At 33.1% G+C, this 24,196-nt stretch overlaps 3 protein-coding genes and 1 long non-coding RNA gene across 4 annotated transcripts; all 4 read right to left on the bottom strand.

The window, feature by feature from the left end:
* Window positions 1-310: 310 nt before the first annotated feature.
* On the bottom strand, window positions 311-1,115 carry LOC126721347 (uncharacterized; the record flags this gene model as incomplete). Its single annotated transcript, XM_050424389.1, has 1 exon — window positions 311-1,115. A coding segment is annotated over one exon (714 nt), but the record flags the coding sequence as incomplete, so codon positions are not given.
* A 2,070-nt stretch (window positions 1,116-3,185) lies between these two features.
* On the bottom strand, window positions 3,186-3,707 carry LOC126721345 (uncharacterized). Its single transcript, XM_050424388.1, has one exon. It carries the CDS (start codon window positions 3,705-3,707, stop codon window positions 3,186-3,188), a length of 522 nt encoding a protein of 173 aa, XP_050280345.1.
* A 2,367-nt stretch (window positions 3,708-6,074) lies between these two features.
* Window positions 6,075-6,953, bottom strand: LOC126721344 (uncharacterized). The gene has a single exon (XM_050424387.1). The coding sequence runs from the start codon at window positions 6,951-6,953 to the stop codon at window positions 6,075-6,077; it is 879 nt and encodes a 292-aa protein (XP_050280344.1).
* A 2,025-nt stretch (window positions 6,954-8,978) lies between these two features.
* LOC126720549 (uncharacterized) lies at window positions 8,979-9,928 on the bottom strand. The gene is made up of 3 exons (XR_007653492.1): window positions 9,746-9,928; window positions 9,171-9,510; window positions 8,979-9,069 (listed from the first exon to the last, which is right to left on the bottom strand). It is a non-coding gene; the product is annotated as an uncharacterized LOC126720549 (long non-coding RNA).
* Between the last annotated feature and the right edge of the window lie 14,268 nt (window positions 9,929-24,196).

Raw genomic sequence — 24,196 nt, 5'->3', positions numbered from 1 at the left:
GAGGTATTTTGTGAGTCCACTATCCAAGAATTTATTAAAATTGAACCATTCTCGCACTAGGATTGAATACTCTTGGAATATATTTCAAGGAAAAATATTGTTACACACACTGTCTTGCACCCAACTATACACACAGACTCTAAATCGTGTGTTCAAAACATGATTTCAACTATGCATCCTGTACACACCATATAACTATCACTGCTCATATTTCAAAAGTGATAATAGCAAATATTTACTTAAGACAATGAATTGAGTTAGAAGTAGAAGACAAAATGTGTGTATTTCATTCATGTATTTGTACAAAAAGTGAAGGTCTATAATGTTGAACAAATTTACAGACAAAATTGATGCCCATGATGATTTCTGGGCTAGTGGTTGAGGATGTTGAGAAAGGAAACTCAGGTCTTGACAAGACGCCTAGAGAAACCTTCAAGCACCTCTTCAACATCTTCAATGCTTGACTCCAACTTCCCCATCCAGTTCTGCACTTTCTGAATGTGGATGGAGTAATCGGATTTGCTAGTCTTGTGACTAATGAGAGATTGCAATGCCACATCTACCTTGTCAAATTCATTTGCATCTGTTTCTTTACCCTCACATACTATTTTTTTTGGGTGCACCAATTTGGAAACCATGAACCAGCCACTTGATTTTGATTGCAACTTTGTTCCAGCTATAAAGTTCAAGAGTGATTCAAAGACCATGACAGTAACAACTTCTAGCTCTTTTAACATGCTAACCATGGCTAGATCTTCATTTTTCTTAGAGTACAACTTAGTTTGCATGCTCTTTAAGGCCTTCTGTGCTGCCTTTTTTACCACCTTCCTAGAGGCCAAGTATTTTTCATTCTCCCTTGTAAGCTCCATTTTACTGCCATGTCTTCTGCACAGGGTTGATTGAAATTCACGTATGCATTCCTTCGTTTGCAACAATGCATCCCTTGCAAATTCACACACATCTAAGAGCCTGAGAGATCCATCCAACAGCTCATTAAACCATTTCTGATGCTGTTCTTTGGCTAAGTCTTGTGTGCAAGGCAACAGGAGTAAGTTATCAACACAGTCATGCAAATCTTGAAGGCCAATGAGTTTCTGGAATAAAGATGTTGATGATCAAGAGGTTGTTTCAGAACCACTCAATCTGCTCAACTGGTCATTGAATTCTGAAATGAGTGGGTGTGCTCTAGTGGGAAAGCTGTTGGATCGAAAATGGTGATGGCAGGTTTCATTGACAGGAGTGGCAGTCATTTTTACCTAAAACAAGAAAGACGTCTTGCTGTTGAATGTACAATTTTGTGTATCAATTTGCTTTGCTTTAGTTAGCATCTTCTCAATATATATGATGGGGTGAGGTGGACATTAGGAATCTCAATATTTTCAAATATCAATGAGTTGTAACATTATTTTGATCTGGATTTAGACACTCTTTCAGCATTGTCTATGCAGTGTCTCCCTCTTGCCAGCCCCCCAACTGAATATCCAGTTATTTTGAGCATCTAAATTACAGGAGCATCTTTGCAGAAGATAACACTACATATTAGAAGCATTGAACCTGCACTCCAACTCACTATTGCAGCAATGTTTTTCCAATGTCTACTCTCACCAGCTCTCCAACTCACATTCAATCACATTTAAATTCAAAAAATCAGAAGAGAATCTTCTTACATTTATTTAAAATATACTATATAACAAATGACAAGAAAAGGAAATAGCCATTATATCCAGCCTACACGCCTGCCTTTCAGGCAGTTAGTCTGTACCCCTGGTGCACACATAAATATTATTAAATTATTAGTTTCATGCAATGAAAAATAATGTTTATTACAATCAGGCAGTAATTCCTAAAATCTGGAAAATTTTCTTCAGTGTATTGAGTGTTGGTCATCCTGGTACTACTTACTTCCTGTAGATTTTTAATTATAAATACGTGTATCAAATTCTTCCATACTCTTTGTTCGGCCTGAAAATTATCATGTTTACAAGATAAGAGTATGTCATGGTCTCTGTTATTTCTAATGAAACTATAATTTCACCCATATTTAGTGGCAATGTTTAGTATTTAGTATATCTTTACCATGTTGGAGCTTCTACAGACCTTCACTTTGTCCACATGCAGCAACAGCTGTCTAAAATCACACGTACAGCTTAATAATTTATTTACATCATGTTTGTGCCATAGGCAGGCAAGATTTGCATATGCGACTTCTACATTTCTGATCATATTGTAGACAATATTATTGGCTGATTCATTAAAAACATGGGTTGTCCCAACAGTCAGGATTTTCAATTGCTTAAGCACAGAAATTCAAGTAAACCATATGAGTCACAATTATTCTAGATGTGTATTAATCAATTTATTTAAGACAATCAAAATATTGACAGCTAGGATTTCATGTTTTCCTTTTCTGTTTTTATGTTCAATTCCTTGAGCTAAAACAATCTAAGGCACCAAATTTAAAATTCAATGACTCAAATTCTGTTAACTAATTTCACAAGTTCTATGTATTCAGCTAGTGAGATGACCAATTACTATATTTTTATAACCAAATTTTGTACAGTTGACTTCAGATTTTAAATTTTACGAGGTAATTTGTGAGACCGATATCCTAGAATTAATAAAGATTGAACCGTTCTTGAACTAGAAATTAATACTCTTGGAATATAATTCAAAAGTGACATGGGAAAATATTTGATGGAGGCAGTGACTTGACTTAAAAGTAGAAGAGAAAATATGTGTTTTTCATTCGTGTATGTTAGAAATACTGAATGCAATAGTATTGTATTTCTCAAATCAAAGAATATACATCAGTGCCTTTATATAGAAGACATATGTGTGCGGTACAAGTAAAGTGTAGTACAAGTACAAGTACAAGTGTGCTATACAAGTAATCTAGCTGGGCCTAAAGCCCATAACATAATATACGTTAACAGTGTATTTGTACAAAAAGAGATGGCCTATCAACTTGTATATATTTACAGCCAAAAATGGATGCCCATGATAATTTCTAAGCTAGTGGTTGAGGATATTGAGAAAGGAAACTTGGGTCTTCACTAGACGCCTTGACAAACATTCAAGCACCTCTTCAACATCTTGAATGCTCGACTCCAACTCCCCATCCAGTCCTGCACATTCTGAACATGGATGGAGTAATCACATTTGCTTGTCTTGTGACTAACAAGAGATTATAATGCTGCATCTACCTTCTCAAAGTCATTTCCATCTGTTTCTTCACCCTCACATGCTATTCTCTTGGGGTGCACCAGCATGGAAACTACAAACCAGCCTCTTGATTTTGATTGTAAATTTGATCCAGATATGAAGGTCAAGAGTGATTCAAAAACCAAGATAGTTCCAGCCTCTAGCTCTTTTAACAAGCTAACAATGGCTAGATCTTCATTTTTCTTAGAGTTCAACTTAGTTTGCATGCCCTTTAAGACCTTCTTAATTGCCTTCTTTGCCACCTTCCTAGAGGCCAAGTATTTTTCAACCTCCCTTGCAAGCTCCATTTTATTGCCATGTCTTCTACGCAGGGTTGATTGAAGTTCATGAGTGCATTCCTTTGTTTGCAACAATGCATCCCTTGCAATACCACACACATCCAAGAGCCCGAGAGATCCATCCAACAGCTCATTAAACCGTTTCTGATTCTGCTCTTGGGCTAAGGCTTGTGAAAGGCAAGAGGAGCAAGTTATCAACACAGTCATGCAAATCTTGAAGGCCAATGAGTTTCTCACTTAATGATGTTGATGATGAAAAGGTTGCTTCAGAACATCTCAATCTGCTCAATTTTTCATTGAATTCTGATATGAGTGGGTGTGCTCTAGTGGGAAAGCTGTTAGAGCGAAAGTGGTGGTTGATAGGAGAGGCAGCCATGTTTTCCTAAAACAGGAAAGACTTCTTGCAGTTGAATGTACAATCTTGTGTAGCAATTGGCTTGCTTTGCTTTGCTTTATTTAACATCTTCTCAATATATATGATAGGGTGAGGTGGACATAAGGAATCACAATATTTTCAAATCTCAATGAGTAGTAACATGATTTTGATCTGGATCTAGACACTCTCTCAGCATTGTCAATGCAGTGTCTCCCTCTAGCCAGCTTCCCAACTCAACATCCAATTATTTTATGCTTCTTAACTTACAAGAGCATCTTTGTAGAAGATAACACTACATATTGAATTAGAAAATGATTGAAAAAATATGAAGTTATTAAATTGCAATTGAAGTTAGATGACCTAATGTTTGATAAATAATTATGCCACCAATGATGCTATATATGAAGCTGGGAAATGAACTTATGGGAGACAATGTTGCAGTGCCACCTGATAATAAGATACTATGTCTTATATAATTTTGTAAAACAATTACAGATAAACCAGACGTTGCAGAAATTATTGAGAGAGTAATGCCCCATTTGTTTGCTGGTGTATCCATTTATGATAGACAAGACTGCATTGTCACTTGTTCTCATAAATTGATAATCTCTCACGGATTGAAAACTTGGTCAAGTACAATAAAAGGAAACATACTTGGAAGGAAGGTGGGTTTCACATCAAGAAAAGCCTTTCACCATGTTCCCTTCTACTGTACTAACCACCAATATGATGGTCCTACCTTTCTTTATTCAGTAGTACTATGCAAATTATTAATCATTGCTGCTGGAAACCATAAGGATTCATATATTTCTTACAATATAAGTAACATATGAATTTAGAAAGAAATGCATATACATATGTTTGCAATTACGGTAAATAATTAACATAACTAGAATTTAAAAATCTATGAATTTCAAATGAGAATTTAATGGATATAGCAGACAAGACAACCTGATTGTAATTAATGTAACACATATTACACAGTTATAGTAATTTTATAATACATGTGTGCACGAGTGACATAACCATCTTGTCTCCTAGAAACTCAAGCTGAGCTATTGTTAGAATGGCTAATGCTTATTTCTTATTTGAGAACATGGTGCTGTTACCACACGTATGTTGAATATTTTATATATCAATGATCAAACTTTTATGCCATGAAGGGAAGTACTCGTGTGATTTTATAAGTTAAATCACATACACCTGTATATGATAGTTCGTTTCTTAATGATATTATTGACTTACTATGTGATTGTTGTGCCGTAGACAGGCAAGATCTGCATAAGAGACTTCTCCATTTCTGTTCATAATGTAGAAAATTTTATAGGCTGATTCATTAATAACATGGGTTGTCTCTCAAAGGGAGACAGTCAGGATTATTAATTGCTTAAGCATACAACATTCAAGTAAACCATGTGAGTGTCAATGATTTTAAATGTGAATTAATCAAATTATTTGAAACAGTCAGAACATTTATATCTCTTGTTTTTGTTTTTCTTTTCTGATTTTCTGTTCCAGCTCTCTAAGTGGAGGAGCTTGGTCCTCAACCAGATTCAAGCCCTGCATCCTCTTAATGCACAGTGTATATCAAGGGAACCCGTAGTTTAGAATGTTAAAACATTTTGAGGCACCAAATTTAAATTTCAGTGACTCAAACCACCTCCTATTATATATTTCACAAGGTCCAATGGATTCAACAAGTGAGATGATCATTTACTATATTTTTATTACCAAATTTTGTACAGAGGTATTGAGACTTAAACTTTTACGTGGTATTTTGTGAGATCCAATATTCTAGAATTTATTAAAATTGAACCATTCTTGTTGTAGTGACCCAAAAAGGGGGGTCTTGCATTCCATAGAATCCCACATCGCCTAAGAAAACACATGGGAATGTGTTTATAAGGAATGACCTCCCTTCAATGTGTAGAGGCTTTTTCCCCCACTACTGTGTGCTTTGAGGAAGAACAAAACCGTGAAGGGTATGATACCCCAAAGCGGACAATATCTACACAGGTAGGGTGGAGTCGTTACACTTGTGCTAGGAATGAATACTCAATTATTTCTTAATGAGAGTGAATTGAGATAGATGTAGAAGACACAATATATCTGTATTTCATTCATTAATGTGTACAAAAAGAGAAGGTCTATCATGTAAAAATTTACAGACAAAATTCATGCCCATAATGATTTTAGGGCTAGTGGTTGAGGATGTTGAGAAAGGAAACTTGGGTTTTGACTAGATGCCTAGAAAGACATTCAAGCACCTCTTCAACATCTTCAATGCTTGACTCCAACTTCCCCATCCAGTTCTGCACATTTTGAACAAGAATGGAGTAATCAGATTTGCTTGTCTTGTGACTATTGAGAGATTGTAATGCTGCATCTGCCTTGTCAAATTCATTTGCATCTGTTTCTTCATCCTCACAGACTACCTTTTTCTGGTGCACCAGCTTGGAAACCACAAACCAACCATTTGATTTGGATTGCAACTTTGGTCCAGCTATAAAGGTCAATAGTGATTCAAAGACCAGGAAAGTTACAGCTTCTAGCTCTTTTAACAAGCTCACCATGGCTAGATCTTCATTTTTCTTACAGTTCAACTTAGTTTGCATGCCCTTTAAGGCCTTCTGCATTGCCTTTTTCACAACCTTCCTTGAGGCCAAGTATTTTTCAACCTCCCTCGCAAGCTCCATTTTATTGCCATGTCTTCTGCGCAGGGTTGATTGAAGTTCACGTGCACATTCCTTTGTTTGCAACAATGCATCCCTTGCAATACCACACACATCCAAGAGCCTGAGAGATCCATCCAATAGCTCATTAAACCATTTCTGATGCTGCTCTTGAGCTAAGGCTTGAGTGCATGGCAACAACAGCAAGTTTTCAACAGAGTCATGCAAATCTTGAAGGCCAATGAGTTTCTGGCTTAATGATGTTGATGATGAAGAGGTTGTTTCAGAACCTCTCACTCTGCTCAATTGTTCATTGAATTCTGAAATGAGCGGGTGTGCCCTTGTGGGAAAACTTTTGGAGCGAAAATGATGAAGGGAGGTTTGGTTGACAGGAGAGGCAGCCATGTTTTCCTAAAACAAGAAAGACGTCTTGCAGTTGAATTTAAAATTCTGTGTATCAATTTGCTTTGCTTTAGTTAACATCTTCTCAATATATATGGTGGGGGTGAGGTGGACAAAAGGAATCTCATTATTTTTATATGTCAATGAATTGTGACATGATTTTGATCTGGATCTAGACACTCTCTCAGCATTGTTTATGCAGTGTCTCCATCATGTCAGCTTCCCAACTCAATATCAATTATTTTAAGCTTCTAAAGTCACAGGAGCATCTTTGCAGAAGATAACACATATTGAATTGGACAATGATCAATATTATATGCAACAGTGACATCCACACCGTCTCTTCTGTTACAACAAAAGGCAAAGCTCCTCTATCCAGTTGTGCCTGCCTGCCTTGTTGGGAACCATGGGGCTACAGCACTACACTAAATAAATTACTAATGATGTTCATGCTTATATCTGGTATAGATACCTCATTTATTTTTGTTTCTACTAATTAAATATTGTTATTATGGTATTAACAATATTTTGAGTTGCACGCATTGCATGATCCTCTGGAAGATGAATGATTTAATTATTCATGTAGTATACAGTCTTAAAAGGAAGATAATAGACTTAATCCAACCTTAAACTCATTGTTGACCTTTTTGTCTCTTTCTCACTGTCACAATTCATCTTTTCTACGAAGTAGAGACCAGTAGAGAGAATTTTCATTTATATTTCACTTTTTCTGGTAAGGACAGAAACTTTGGTGGTTAATCATCGGGGCTTTTTGAAAAGTCTATGATCACAAGTCCAGATCTCTTACTTTTAGTTGGGGACATTAAAATTGGGGAGAGTCCAATCGAGGCGAACTGCCAATCAATAACACTTTTTGGATACAATAGTTTGATCAGGATTATAATTGCTGCCTCATACTTTTTTGGCTATTCCTTTGTTCTGGATATTATTAGTACTTGTCATTCAAGGCTGATTTTTTCGAGCCAAATAAGTCTGGAACATTTTGTCATGGTTGATGCAATCTATTGAATGGTACTTTAGCTACATTTTGTCTATGCCACCTTATGCTAGTGCACTAGAGGAAATGCCAAAAAAACACTATTGAGAACGGTGTTGATTTGTTCAGAAGCATGCTAAGTTAGACCTAAAAGATATGTTCCACAATCACAAATTCGTAGAAAAAAATTTCTATGAAATTTATGAAGTTTCTGTGGATCCATATATATATATATATATATATATGAGATTTTAGGAAGTACATATGTAATACTCTGGTTCAAGTTTAACACATAATCAGGCACTCTAATCCTCCTTGAAATGTTGACTTCTAGCTCTATTTTGTCCAACAATATTCATTCTCACACCCATCTTACTTGTCTTGCAACCTGTGTAAAGTGCATCATCCGATCTCATAATACACAAAAATCGTATGGCTTCTTGTTCACATGCTACACCTTTGTAATGCGCTTATTTGGGTACATAAGGACGCGAACATTGCAAGAGAGAAACTCCTCCCAACTTCCTTCGGGTGCCATGGTATTGTGGCCTACATCCAAGGTGAATATAGGTTCTTTTGTGCTATTTTACAATCTACAACAAGACCTCCTTATTGATGCAACTCATTTAAGTGTTGGGAAAATATAAATAAAATCACTTCTAAGTATCCGTTTGAGATCCGCTTATACTAAAACTGAAAATTTTTTATTAAAAATATTATAAATAAAGATAAAAATTAGCTGAAATAGTACAATAAAACTCATGAATAGTACCAAAATATACAATAAGTCCCATAAATAATAGTAAAAATAAGCTGAATAGCAAAATAAGTTGACAAAAATAATCCATGCCAAACACACAAGTCCAAGTAATCGCAATAAATATAGAAGTCAATGAACATTCTATATCTGTACACCACAGGTCCACAACACATTCTATCTACAACAGGGCAGACTGGACAGAAGGGGGCTATATGACCAAATTATATTTACATTCAAAGTTTCTCCAATGTCCTAAACTTTCCCATCTGTTACCCTTTCACTATTTCTTCTACCTCTTCTCCATCTGTTTCCCCAATAACTTTTTAATCTTCTTTGTTGCGCCTTTCATCTTGATAATTAATCTGTGAAACCATAATAAAGCAAGTAAGCAATGAACTTTTTTTATTAAAAAAAATAAAAGCACACAATAATCAAATTCAGAGGCTGTAGTCTACAAAAGTACCCGATCCTGGCAACCATAAATATGTCAATAAAAGTGGGGGTGACCCTGCCATTCTCGTAGCCCAATAGAATTTTCCCACTGTCCCTTATTCTGGATGCTCTTACATCTAACTTATGTTCATCTCCCACATAAACTCTAACATTGACAGGACGATCTGGATTATGTTCAATGCCAAAATCGTTGTAGCACATATATATGTGATCACCAGCTGGGATTCTAAATTCTTTTACTTTAAAATTGCCAGGATCCCGGGTCACTTTCACCACCATAGTTTCGTTAGACTCATTTTTTACCTCAGTGTTCCTTGACCACAGGCTAGCCATTGAATTAATGCAAGTCTCTAAAAGAGTGAGAGAGAAAGAAAAGAAAAAAAGGAAAAAAAAAAAGCAAAATAATCAATAGGAGTTGCATTGATTATCTATGTATGCATGACTTTGGACGGTTCAACAACAGCAAAACAACATAATAATCTAAAGAAACACATAATTATAAGAGACATAACTTAACGTTCTGGTTCCAAAAAAAGAAAAATGAAAAATGAAAAAGTTCTTATAAGAACAGTTTCGACCACTTACTTGTGAGTGTTAAATTGGGAGTAAAAGGAGCAATAACACCAAACCTGTTGAAGTCTTAAAACTTCTAAGAAAAGAATTCCGGCAAAGCTTGCCGGAATCCGGCAACAGAAATGTTAAGAAAGGGCAGGCTGTCAGGAGTTCTCGAGACACAATGTAAATTCAAATTTTTTGGCAGGATATCTTGAGTGCGTTCTGATTTTTCATTTATAGTAGATTACTAGTCCATATAAACTCATTTTCTTGGCAGCCAAGCTAATCAGCTTACACTTCTCACTATCAACAATAATTACTGTTCTAGAAGGAGGACAAGTTTGAAATATACTTGTCCAAAAAATATCCCATACAGTGATTCCAAATCCTACTCAAAGCATTGACTATTGACTTTAAAGCCCTTTTATCTCCAAATGATTAGTTGTTTTGATCATGTGGTCTTGGTTTAGAAAATATTTTTTAAAACTTTTTAGGAAAAAAAATTAATTGATTTCTTTGACAATCTTTTTATATTTCCTATAAAAGTAATATTAAAACTTTTTAAAAATAATTTAATAATAAATGTTCTAAAGGCATCAGTCTCACATAATTATAATAATAATTATAAAAAACATACTTATGTCCTAAATCGCACTAAAACCCTAACTTCCACTAATCTTTTTTCTCTTCTATCTTCTAACTTTTTTCTCTTCCTAAATCACACTAAATACTCTATATTTTTGTTATATACCCAAATTTTAACTAAAATAATAGAGAAAGAAAAATATTGAATTCTGCATAACTTTTAAGAATATTCAAGTTAGTGAGGATACAACTTTGCAGATTTATTACTATATTCTTAACACTTTTATGTTAATTAATTTATTTTTTATTTATTTTAAAAATCAACTTACATGTATAACTCCTACATATTTAGATAAGTTTCTAAAAAAAAAGAGAGAGATTAGTTTCTTAATTTGATTGTCATTAACTATGAAGTAATTATTTTTGTTTTCTTTATTTTAATAATAATGAAATATATATTAGTAGTTCATTGAGATTATGGAGAACCTAATCAAAATAATGATTTTGATTCAAATTCTAAACTCGTGTTGAGGTATATTTTTCAAATCTTCCAATTGAGTAAACAAAAGTAGGTATGAAAAAACAAACTAAAATTTACATTTATATTAGATTTTGAATGACATTTACAATAGGAATTGTTATTAATATTTATTTAGGTTAATTTAATTTTCAATTCTATGTATCAATTTTCTTTCCTTTAGATAGCATATGCTCAATTTATCTGGTGGGGGTGAGGTGGACATAAGGAATCTCAATGAGGTGTGAAACATAATTTTCTAAGCATAACCTTAAAAAATCATAACCTTAAAAAATTAACAATTGAATTAAAATTTTTAATACTATGCCAACGTGGCAGTTTATGTGGCATGAAATAATATAATTTTTTGTCCATTAGTCACATCAACAATTTTCATCAATCACTTAACAGTAGGGATCATTTTGACACAATGCCAAAAAAGTTAGAGACTAAATAGACACATTTAAAAGGTTAATGATCAAATTGACACGTAGAATAAATGTTAGGGACTAAATACGTAATTTACTTAAAAATACTTCTCAAAAATTTATGAAGAGGCTCTCAGCTTCATAGCAATTTGTATAATATTGATTTTGAGTCATATATATATGATAAATTGAAGGAAAATGAATAGAATCTTAGAATGGTTGATTTATAAGCTTAAAGCAACAAAGCATAACCTATTTATTATGTTTAGGACAAAGTTTAGCTACAAAATTGGTTATAACTTAACGTTACAACCTTATTCAATATCTTTTTATTAAAAGTGAATTTTAACAAATTCATTATTCGTTACATTTTTTTTCTTATATCTTCCATGCTAGCAAAATTTCTAGAAAATTAAAGATCAACAACTGTATTATCAATAAATTGTTTAAATTGCAAGTTTTTGTTATTTAAAATTATGTATAAGCTTATAGATTATATAGTAAATAATATCCAATTGACATAAAATTTGACATGTGAATTAAAAGTGTAACGAACATACAATTCAACAATTAGATTTTCAAAATATATAGTAATGTTAATATTATTAAAGAAAATTATAACCTTAGGTTATAACCAATTTTATAACTAAACTTTGTTCTTATAATTATTTATAAAGAGTATAAAAGTGGATCATCTAATCTGATAATTACATGTGCTTAATTGAAACGGTTATAGACCAAGTATCTTTAACAAGTGTTGAAAACAATGAACTCCAAGACTGAAGAAGATACACATTCTCTGTTCTAGAAGGCCGTCATTTTTGAAGTATAATTTGGATTCATGGTTGCGTTCAAAAGAATGCACCCAGCCAGTATTTCATGATCAATCAGCATACCTCTCAATCGTTGCTGTCTTAGCAAAGACTGCAGCATTACTATCCAGTACCTCATTCATATGGTTTTTTTAAAGATACGTTTGCAACATTTTCATCACATTTTGAATTCATTATTGGAATTACTTTTTTGGCAACTAATAATAGCCAATAACATGTTATTTAAAATTTGTCGCGAAAGTATTGTAAATATATTGAAAACATAATATCTCTCATTTTCAGTCACATGGAGCCACTTTTACGGTCTCTATTCTCTTGTGGCGGCCAATCATGAATCCACCTTAACCATTAAGTTTTCTCTGTTCCACTTGACTTTGGAATGAGCCACAAGTGGAGTGAGAAAATCCGTATAAATCTAGAAGCTCCCTTTCGCTTGGACTACGGAAGGAAAGGCATTGGTGAGAGCGAGTAAGCATCAAATAAAAAGTACAAAGTTGACAGTAGCTTGGTCAAATACAAGATAAGGTGCAAGGGTGCTAGTGACTAAGGGCCTATTTGGTTATCAATCTTAAACTCATATTTTCACATTTTAAACAACACTAGTCACAGATCTGCGCGTTGCGCGTGATAAATTTGTTTTTGATAGTGTTATTATTATATATGATTAATTATTAATGTTTTTCTATGCATTACTACTTAAACTGAATTATATATGTATGATCAATATATTGTAGGATTTATGGTGATTGGAGGTTTTGGTGATGGAATTAATTGTGTATTATTAGAGATTAGTATTTGGAATAGAATGTGGAAATTTTATTCGTTGGACATACTTGAAGAAACAATCTAGCTTTTGTACTTGCAATAATTCATAATCAACCGGTAGAAAATATGAACAACCTACACTACCAAAAGATAATATAAAATATATTTTAGCATAGCCTTTTTCATTTTATTTATAATTGAGAGTTAGACATTCTTGAATAAGCAATCCAACTTTAAAACATGCAAATTAACAAGTAACTTGTGAGCAACGGGTGGGTAAAACAGTAATTAAAATGGTGACAGGTATCGACATCATTGAATTACCAAGAACTTTTTTTTTTAATGAATGAACACAAACACTCGTGTGCAAATACACACAATAAAAAAGGATCTAATATTTTATGTTTTGGGGTGCATTGATTTTGCTGTCATCTATTTATAGTGTATTCTTGGTTGTTAAGTTCATACAAGAAACATGAAGAGCATTTTTCTAAGACTATTTGAAGATTCCTGCCTTATGTAGTTCCATTATAAATGAAACTATCACAAGATAAGACCCAAACCAAATACTTAAACCAACCTCATTTTTTAGACCAACATCGTTTTTTTTTTTTAATCTCTCTTTGTTTTTGGTTTTAATCTCCCTCTATTTTTACTCTTTCACTTTGTGTTAAAAGCTTCCACTACCTATTTTAGCACTGCCCCGAATTCTCACCTACATGCTCTATATGCCATCCTTTTTTTTTTTTTTTTTCCCCTTCTACAGTTCGAAATTTATGAACCCAAGAAAGACAACTTGAGGACCCCTATCTTTTGCACTATTTTATCCCCCTTAACTTTTATACTCTCCTAAGCTACCCATTTCACTAATCAATGACAATATTCAATCTCATAAAGATTTAAGCTCTGATTTGTGTCTTTGAAACAATTCTAGAAGTAGCGGTATCTCTTCATTAAATGTTTTGTCTTAATTATAGAAAGCCATTTGATTACACCCACCTAAAAATCATTCCAAATAAGAGGTGGATAATATGAATAGCTTACACCACCAAAAATAATATGAGAACTATTTTAGTAAAACATTTCATTTTATTTACAACTGACATTTAATGATACCTAAAGAAATATTCCAACTTTTGAACTTGCAATTTAATAGATAATCCGTGATAAATTGGTAGAAAAACTGAACATCCTACACATGCAACCCAAAGATAACATAAAAATTATTTTAGCACACAAAAAATAATATAAAAATATGTTAGCATAACCTTTTCATTTTATTTATAATTGAGAGTTGGACATACTTGAAGAAACAACTCCAAATTTATTTACAATAGAATTTCCTAGTAAAGCAACTCATTCAACAATGTTCTATTTCTTTTGGATAATTCCTTTGGTTACATAAACTGTTTGGTTGACAATGGAATTTCCTAGTAAAGCAACTCATTAAACAATACACTACAAAAAAGGAGAAGTAATATGTTTTGAGTATGTGCAACTGTATCAAGCCCAAATCGCTTATATATATATATTTTTTATCCAAAATATTGCTACTTCTACCTCCATAGTGGTAATAGCTCTGAATCTATCTATGACACTTGTGAATCACCAATAAATAAATAAGAAAAAAAAAGTAATGCAAGAATGAATAAAAATGATATAAGAATTTATATCATTTAACATATTTTTAGTGGACTTGCAAATACATGTGACCAAATCTAACAGTGGAGAAGTTCTTGAGTAAATGTAGCTTATCTTATCAGAGTTTTCCATAGATGCCTTTATGATATGAGTACATAAAGAGTAATCATTCAATTATCACTTGCTTGGGCATGAACATTTTTACAAATGCCTCTGATTGAACAGCATGCAATAGTACTCTAAAAACTGTCAAAATCAAAATTTAGATATTCCCTATTGAGATATTGCCAATAAAAAATTGCCTGCAATTTAGGTCTTCCCTCCAATTTCATTAAAAAATTGCCATTAAAAATATATCATTCTCACATGAAAAAGATCTATAAAATTAATTAAAAATATTTTTTCATTAATTAATTACATACTTTCAACTTCAAATATTAAATGGGAAAGACGCATTGAAAATATGTGAAAGATGTATTGCTCAAAAAAGAACTAAAGACGTAATTTATAAAATGTTTGAACTAAAGAACTAATTTGCTATGCTTTTCCATTTTTTTTTTTTTTTTTTATAACTAATTTGAACTAAAGAACTAATTTTTTGAAGTATGTAATTAACTAATTAACTAAAGGAGCAAAACATTTTACAATATATCTTTCAAGTTAATTACATATTTAATGGGAAGTTGAAACTTGCAAGCAAGAACCACCTAGATTAATAGGATGCAAAAAATGTTTACTATAATGTTTTGCTCTTCTTGAAAGACATATTTTAATAGGATGTATCAACTTCCTGGACGTATTTTAAGTTAATTACATATTTAATGGGAAGTTGAAACTTGCAACGACATATTTTATAGACCCACCTAGATTTTTTACTATAATAACGGTTAGTAATTCAGTCCTACCCATATTTCTAGGATGAATAATAGATGGCATGTCATTATAATCCCATCTTGATACATCTTAGGTGGGGAGAGAGATTTAAGCCTTATAAATCTCGATTAAAAAAAATAATCTTAGCACAAAATAAAAAAACTTGCACAATGACTTAAAATTGAAACCATGAATGTCAAACCATGTCTAAACCAAAGACCATGATAAACACAATTATGCAGAAAAATTACTGCAGAAAATTGAAACACCAAGAAAACAATTTTCTTTGATTCTAAAACCCAATCAACATGTTATACAATCATGATATTGAAGTAGGCTATGATACCAATTGTTGGAAAAGAGTGGAAGCAAACACCACAACACTATACTAAGAAATCAAAGTCACACTAAGTCATTGGAATCACATAGAATTAAAAACCCAACAATTTTCAAAAAACTCAAAATGAACAGACCCAAAAGAGGTAGAGCTCCAATTCAAAAACCCAGCAATAAAAAATTCAACACCCTAACAAAGAGGCGGTAAACAATCAACCACACCATAGCAGCCTCATAAATCTCGATTAAAAAACACAATCTTAGCACAAAATAAAAACACTTGCACAATGACTTAAAATCAAAACCATGAATATCAAACCATGTCTAAACCATAGACCATGATAAACACAATTATGCAGAAAAATTACTGCAAAAAATTGAAACACCAGGAAAACAATTTGCTTTGATTCTAAAACCCAATCAACATATTATACAATCATGATAGTGAAGTAGGCGCTAATACCAATTGTTGGAAAACAGCGGAAGCAAACACCACAACACTACACTAAGAAATCAGAGTCATACTAAGTCATTGGAATCACATCGAATTAAAAAAAAAAAAATGAAAAAATGAACAGACCCAAAGAGGTAAAACTCCAATTAAAAAACCCAGCAATCAAAAATTCAACACCCTATGAAAGAGGCAGTAAACAATCATCCACACCACAGTACGAAAAAGGCAGTAAAAAGAGGAAAAAAAAATCAAGCAAAAGAATGTACCACAAAAGAAACTGGGATTTAGAGATACCTCCACCGAATCATCCCGCCTCTGTCAGTATTTATATAGTAGTGTGAGGAGAGGAAGACAAGAAGGAAGGAAGACAAAGAGGCCATTGTTAGAAGGGAGAGAGGTTGGCGTGAATTAAATGTGAAACTATAGAACAAAGTGGGGAAGGGGAAAGAACTAAAACGTGGGGAGAGGAAATTGAAACCGTGCAGGAAGACAAAAAGTTGAAATCGTGAAAACAAAGGGTTTTAAAAAGTATTAGTTGAAAAGGCTTTGGCTTTGGGCTTTATGGTGTAATTAAATGTATAAGAAGTGGGCTTTATAGTGGAGATAGGGCTATAAAATATTTTATATTTATCACTATTTTAAAATTGATAAAAACTATTTTAAAGTTGTAAGAAAAATTTAGAAAAGATGATAAAAATGACATGACTGCTGATGTGGCTCAATGTGAGCGTAGCAACATTAAATGCTACGCTTCAACTTTTAGTAATATATAAATTACACACATTTCTACACATTTTTTCACCCCACACGTATTTCAAAAAACTACAAACAACCTTTCTCAAACTACTCTACCAAACACCCCCTAAGTGAACACGAACAAGAAGCTAATATATTTGATAGTAGTTTGGTCAAATATATGAAAAATATTTTCCTGTTCTTGTGATTTTATCTGATTTTATGATAAGTGAGCAAGAAGCTAATCAAATCAAATGTTTGAACAATTATTAACTTTATTTTTTTTGAATCATTAACTTCATAACAAAAAGTTATAATAACATGATAACAATACACAAACATGTAAAAAACACATTAAATTTCCTAATTATGAAATTATATAAAGTTAGGTTATATAACTTATATTTATACTATACATGCACCCATTCACACAAATAACATCATAAAAAATTAAAAATTAAAAAGAATATACACAATCAGTATCAGATACAAAGACAATATATATATATATATATAAATATATTGTTTTGTTCAATAAGGCTAACAATGGGAGTTTGATCATCAGCAATTTTGAAAGGAGAGGCCTTCACTTCCTCTTTTGTCACTTCATCTTTTTTTGTAGTTATCAAAATTGAATCAAGAGGAGGATGACTAGACCTAACAATGGTTTTATCAATCTTAACAAAATTCGATTTCTTTATCACATTCAAATGTTGTTTTGAAACCTCATTATTTGGAACATAATGGTTTTCAAGAAAATCAAAAAACAAAATATGTTTTTTCAATTGATTCATCATTTCCAACCATTTTCTTTTAACACGGTCTTTATCAGACTGAGCAAAATTATCTTGGAAATATTTTCTCTTGGTTTTGTTTGAAGCAAGCATAAACTCATTGTACAAAGAATCCCAATCAATTTCAAAATCATCATTTAAAACAGTCAAAACTCTTAATTGATTTTGGTAAATAGGAGGAGTTTCAATAGGAGAATCAAGATCAGATGGAGTAACAGAAACAGTATCTTCCTCATCTTCATTAGCAGTTTTACTAAATGGAGTGGAAGTTTCAGGTTTAGTTGAATAGTAAACAGAGCTAAATTGGGATTTATCACTTGAAATACCTTTTAACTTTAAATCAGAGGATGTTTCCAAATTCTTTTTCAAAAATTCATTGATCTCGTGGTCTCTTTTTGAAATAGTTTCAGATCCAGCAAAGGAATGTCTTCCTTCGTTGATCCTCAAAGGTGGATTGTTTTGAAAACTTATTTTAACAGTACCATCAAGATATTGTTGAATATGGGTGAGATCAAGCTCATCAAAAATAGGTTTAGCAGGAGGGGTTTCTTGTTCTAACAACCAATCCTTAGGAAGTTTAACATCTTGCCATTGAATCATTTTCGGAACTTGGATTTTAGCATCAGGAGTTGAACATTTAATTAACATGGTTTTACCTGAAGGTTCTCTAGGCATTATAGCATAAGGATTCATTTGAGTACCCATTAGTTTGTAATAAATGCGATAAATCAAAGCAAAAGGCTTACTACCCTCTTCCATGTGATATCCAGATGAAGCAATATTCAAAGTCAAAGCTTTAACAATATTAGGATCATCCAAAGCAAGAGTAAGATCAGGATAACAGTTAAAATAAACAGGACCATCATACAAAGAAGTAGTGATCATTCCAAGAATGCTATCTTTAAAAATCTTAAATCTAGCATCTCTTAAACACATGAGAACAGAAGCATTAATACCCTTTCGGGTAAGTGGTTTAATAGCAACTTGAACCATACCAATATGCAAATAACTGAATTTTTTAGCAGCAAGGAAGTCATTAATATTCTTTTTAGTAAACAAACAGCATTTTTCATGAATTCTCGAAATAGAGAAAATTTGTTCAACAGTTCTAGCTTTGTAAGCAGAATGAAAAGTACTTTCAACAAAACTAGTTTTATAAATGGTTTTAGTATCAACTTTAGGAATAGTCCATTTACGAAAATCAGGGATCACCTCATTATCATCAATAGTGTGATCTTCTTCATTTACAATATCAGGAGGACAACTAGTCCTGGAGCTGATAGAGGAGTTGGATCTCCACAACTTATCCATACTATCCTAGGTTCAACACTCAGTTATCATGTTTTTCTCACAACCGTTGCATTTCGTAACACATACCCTAACCAACCTCATACCTCTCATGCCCTACACGCCCTCTCTTGGCTCAAACAGGCCTTACAGCTAGGTCCTAGGAATTCACTTTACGACTAGGGTGGCGCCAACGACGGTAAGAAGGGAACACAACAACGGAATATCAAGCGTTCGGGTAGACACGGACAAGAAGACAAAAACACAACCACATTACCACTGGCCAGAAAAGAGTGGCTCTGAAGGGGACACGCTGCTGAAGAGAAGGAGACAGAAGCACAGTAATATTGTAAATGGAAATAATGTAAAGAACTTGAAAGTAAATAGCTTGAAAATAAATAACTTGAATGTAAGAACAATAATAAGGCGGTAGAACCAGCCAAGCAGTATATATCAAAATAATTCAAAGTAAATAAGAACAATAGTTCAAAATAAATGAAAGCAATTTAAAACCATCCGGTATGGCGGTAATCCGTCCAAGGTGGTGGTAGCAACAAGTAAAGTAATGAACATAGAACTGAAAATACTTCTTATTGAAAGTAGGATAAACACTTACAGTAGTAGTAGTGAATACAAGATTTCAACAGTTACAAAGCTTGAACTAGTCCTAGTTACAAGGTTTGTAGTGAACAAGGATGAACAAGGTAGTAGTAGAGCAATAGTAGTAGTGGAAGCAAATGGGTTCTCTCTCTAAGAAGGCTAGTTCTAAGGGAAGAGAAATCAGAACTAAAACTTAGCTTCTAACTTTGCTTGAGAAAAAACCCTTAAGGGACATCCCCCCTTAAATAGGCAAAGTTTTGAGTAAACAGTACTCATGAACAGTAAAGGTTAACAGTAAAAGATAAATTGCTGAAAGCAATCTTGGTGTGACTAAAAGTTACGGGAAACACGGAGAATCAACTTTTCAGAACATTATTATCAGGAGTGGAGATTAACAGTGAAAGTCCACTAGTAAACAGTATCATCAGGAGTGGAAATTAACAGTGAAAGTCCACTAGTAAACAGTGTAGCATTTGGCCTTTATGCAGGCTAGACAAATAAGCTCAATTTTCTCGAAGATTTGGAGTATCTTCATCATGTCCAAACAGCTCCTGGTCATATGGGAAATAAGGGTTGTGAGCAACAGATTCTTCAGAGGACTCTTTGGATTCTTCCTGATTAGCAACAGCTTCTTCTGCCCATTTGAGTAAAGCTAGAAGAGCATCAGGATTCTTTCTCAAATTGTCAATAGAGGAGCTTTTAGTCTGAACATTTTTGCCGGAAGAAGAAGAGGGAGCATCAACAGGAGCAGGGGTTTGAATAGGGGAACGATCTTTGGTCATGGGCAAAGCAGCAGCAGATGAAGATTCTCTAAAGATAAAGGCAACAGCGGTAATGATCTTTTGAGTGTGAGGGAAATTTCCCCACCATTTTACATACCAATGCCTGGAGAGAACATCACCATCTTTCTCATATTGCCATTTCAATATCCAAGGTATTTTATATTTTTTAACAAAATGAAGCAAGGCAGGAAATTTGGCTTCATAAGCATCACACCTAAAACATTTCTTGAAACTGTTGAAAGCTTCAAGCAATGGTGCAGGAAATAAATCAACAATAGGACCAAATTGGGCCCACCAGCGGTTGAACCAAAGGGGCAAATCACCAGTGAATTCTTTGTCAAAGTTAACAAACCAGGAATGAGACATGTTTTCATTCTGGTGCAGCATGAATCTTGACCAAGCCATGATATAATCATAATATGAATAGGGAATGGGGGAACTTGGCATTGTTCTGGTAGATGTAAGAGAAGAGCCCCATTGTTCTTCAGAAATAAAATTGGCCAAGTAAACACTGTGGTAAATAATTTTGGAAGCATCGTTGTGATCAGAAATGGTGTTAATAATAATAGATCTTTCATGGCGCAGAAGATCAGAATAGTAATTTAAATTCTTTTCCCTATGCTCCGAAATCCAATGAAACTTTGGAGGGAAATAACTCCTAGCAAGTCTGAGCGGATCAGAAATAGAGGCTCTGTTGGGTTCAATATAAAACAGGTGTTGGAAATATTGTTTTTTGATGTATTGAGGGGAATTTTTTGGATAAACAGTTTTGATGGGCCGGTTAACAGGGGTTAAGGCATAAGGATCATAAGATGAAGCAAGAACAGTGGAGTAATTAATCCTAGGGATGGTTTCTAGGGTGGTGAAACGGTTGGTTATTTCAAGAGGAGAAGCAGGTTCCTTTTTAACAATTTGTTTATCAGTTTCAGCAGGAGGATTATCTTTTGGTCTTCTACTTGTCATGGTGACACTGCAGAAATTCACGGGTAAGGAAATCAGGGATAAAATTTTGAGAACCCTTAATATATTCAATATCAAAATCAAAAACGCTTAAAATAGCTTGCCATCTAGCGAAAATATGTTTTGAGGCAATATTTTCAACATCTTTTTCAATGACATATTTAGCACTTTTGCAGTCAATACGTAACAAAATTTTTTGGTTTAACAAATCACTTTGAAATTTTGAAATACATAGTACTATAGATAAAATTTCCTTTTTAATAGTACTATAATTTGACTGTGCATTGTTCCAAATACCAGAATATAAACGAACAATTTGTTCAGATGACTCAGGAGAAATTCTTTGTTTTAGAATACCACCATAACCAACATCAGAGGCATCAGTTTCAACAATTTTGAAAGCTCCAACAGTAGGAATGCCAAGACAAGGCAATGTCTTAACATGAGTTTTGATTTGTTTAACAATAGAAGTATGAACATCAGACCAAGGAGGAGGATTACTTTTTAACCGATCAAACAGAGGTTTGCATTGTTTCCTCATATCTTTGTAAAAGTCTGCAACATAGTTTAATGACCCAAGAAATCTTTGGAGTTGTGTTTTGTCAATGATAACATCAGGAAACTTATCGGCAAACTGGATGGCTCTATCTATAGGACGAATCTGTCCTTCAGAGATATCATAGCCAAGGAAACGAACTTTGGTTTGGAATAGTTTAACCTTCTTGGCTGAGACAACAAGACCATTTCTTTTGATAGTATCTAGAAACGAATTCAAATGTTTCCAGTGTTCGTCAATAGAGCTAGAGTAAACAAGAACATCATCAATATAAACAATGGTGAAATGACTGAAGGAGTTAAAAATATCATTCATGATATTTTGAAACTCGCTTGGGGCATTTTTAAGGCCAAATGGCATAACATTCCACTCATAATGTCCAAAAGGAGTGGTGAAAGCAGTTTTGTACCTATCATTCTCACTAATCTGAATTTGCCAAAACCCAGATTTCATATCAAACTTAGAGAACACAACGGCTTCATTCAATCTATGGACAAGGTCATTCTTGTTGGGAATAGGATACCGAATCCATTCTAAAACCTTATTTAGTGGTTTGTAGTTAATGACTAATCTTGGGGTTCCTCTTTCAATTTCAGCATTTTTTTGGACATAAAAGGCTGAAAAAGACCAAGGAGACTTGCTATTCCTAATCAATTTTTTCTGCAACAAATCATGGATTTCTTTTTTGCAAAATTCAACAGTTTCAACATTCATTTGGATAGGACGAGCTTTAGTGGGAATATTTTTCTCATCAAAATCCTTGACATATGGCAAATCAACAATATGTTTTTTCCTATGCCAGAAAGCATTAGGAACATCGGAGCAAACATCATCAATCAGCATTTTCTGAAAATTATCAATTTTGGATTGCAACAATTTATCAGAAATTTGTTCAGCAATTTTCTTGTATCTAACTTCTTGCTGAAGAAATTGAAGATGTTTAATTTTAGCATGAATCATGTTTGAAGCAGTATTAGTATCAATATCAAACTTCGAAGCAAATTTAAACTTTACTTTTTGTCCAAAAGGATCAGTAGTAATTCCATCATGTTCAACAAGAAAAGGATATAAAGCATTTATAAAAGGCAAACCAAGAATCACTTTATCAGTCATATTTTTAACAAGAACAGAAGGAATCTTGAAACAAACATTAGCATGGCATACATGAGCATTATTCAATTCATACTTTATTTTCATCTGAGAACCATTAGCAGAAACCAATCTTTCAGTAGATTTTTCAAAGTATTTTGAAGGAATCAGTCCTTCTTGAATACAGTTCATGTCTGCCCCTGAATCTATCATAGCAATAACAGTGAAATGATAATCAAGGGAAACAACAATTTTAACTTTTGTAAACCATTTTGGAGGAATTATTTTGTTAACAAGAGCAAGTTGAGAAATAGTAACATCATAAGGGATACCTTTACCAGAAAGAAGAGCTTGTTGACAGGATTCATCTCCATCATTATGCTCAAGACCTTGTTTAAGATTATTTTTATCACTTTTAACATCTTTAGAATCATGTTTTAAGTCGCTTATCTCTTGTTTAACAATATTAATTTCATGTTGTAAATCATTAACAGTTAGTTCTTTAGCTTTCTTTTTATTAAATTTTTCCAAAGTTTTATCCTCTTTACTCTTAGTGAGAACATTGGTTTTAATAACATTGCAGCAAGAATTTCTACTACCAATTTTAATATCAGAAGAATTATCAATATTTAGTATGTTGGATTTGTCTTTTAAATTTCTAGGTTTTCTTTTACAATTTTTATTAAAGTATCCAGATTTTCCACAGTTAACAAATCTCTTCTTAGCATAGAAATAATTAGGTTTAACAAAGTTATATCTGTACCTTAGTTGGTGTTTTAACAATTTTTTATCATTACACCTATTGGTACTAAGTTTTTTAATAGTACTAAAAATATCCTCATAGGTTAAATTATTATAATCAATAGAATCATTTTTACCCACTAATTCTTGTTTTACCTTATGAGCAAAGATAGGAGGCAGACCGTCAATAAACTTTTCTTTCCAATAAAACTTAAGACAATCTTTCCGGAGCATTACTCTGGAAATAAAAACATCTTGATACCATCTGTATTCAGACATAGTCGGACAACTCAAATTATTTAAATAATCATGAGATGAAATATTGGAAGGAGTACCAACAAAGTGTTTGAGAATAGTACAGACCAAGGTATTGACTCCATTACAAATAATACTTTCATCAAAAATAGGCAAACAGTCATCATTCTTTTTATCAGCATGTTTAATAAACTCTCTGGATTCTTCAGTGAGATATGAATCCCACCATCCACGAAGAGCGCCAGAAAAC

This window comes from Quercus robur, chromosome 4, assembly GCF_932294415.1.
Source record: "Quercus robur chromosome 4, dhQueRobu3.1, whole genome shotgun sequence".
Classification (NCBI taxonomy): domain Eukaryota; kingdom Viridiplantae; phylum Streptophyta; class Magnoliopsida; order Fagales; family Fagaceae; genus Quercus; species Quercus robur.
This window is presented reverse-complemented; position numbering and strand designations above follow the sequence as displayed.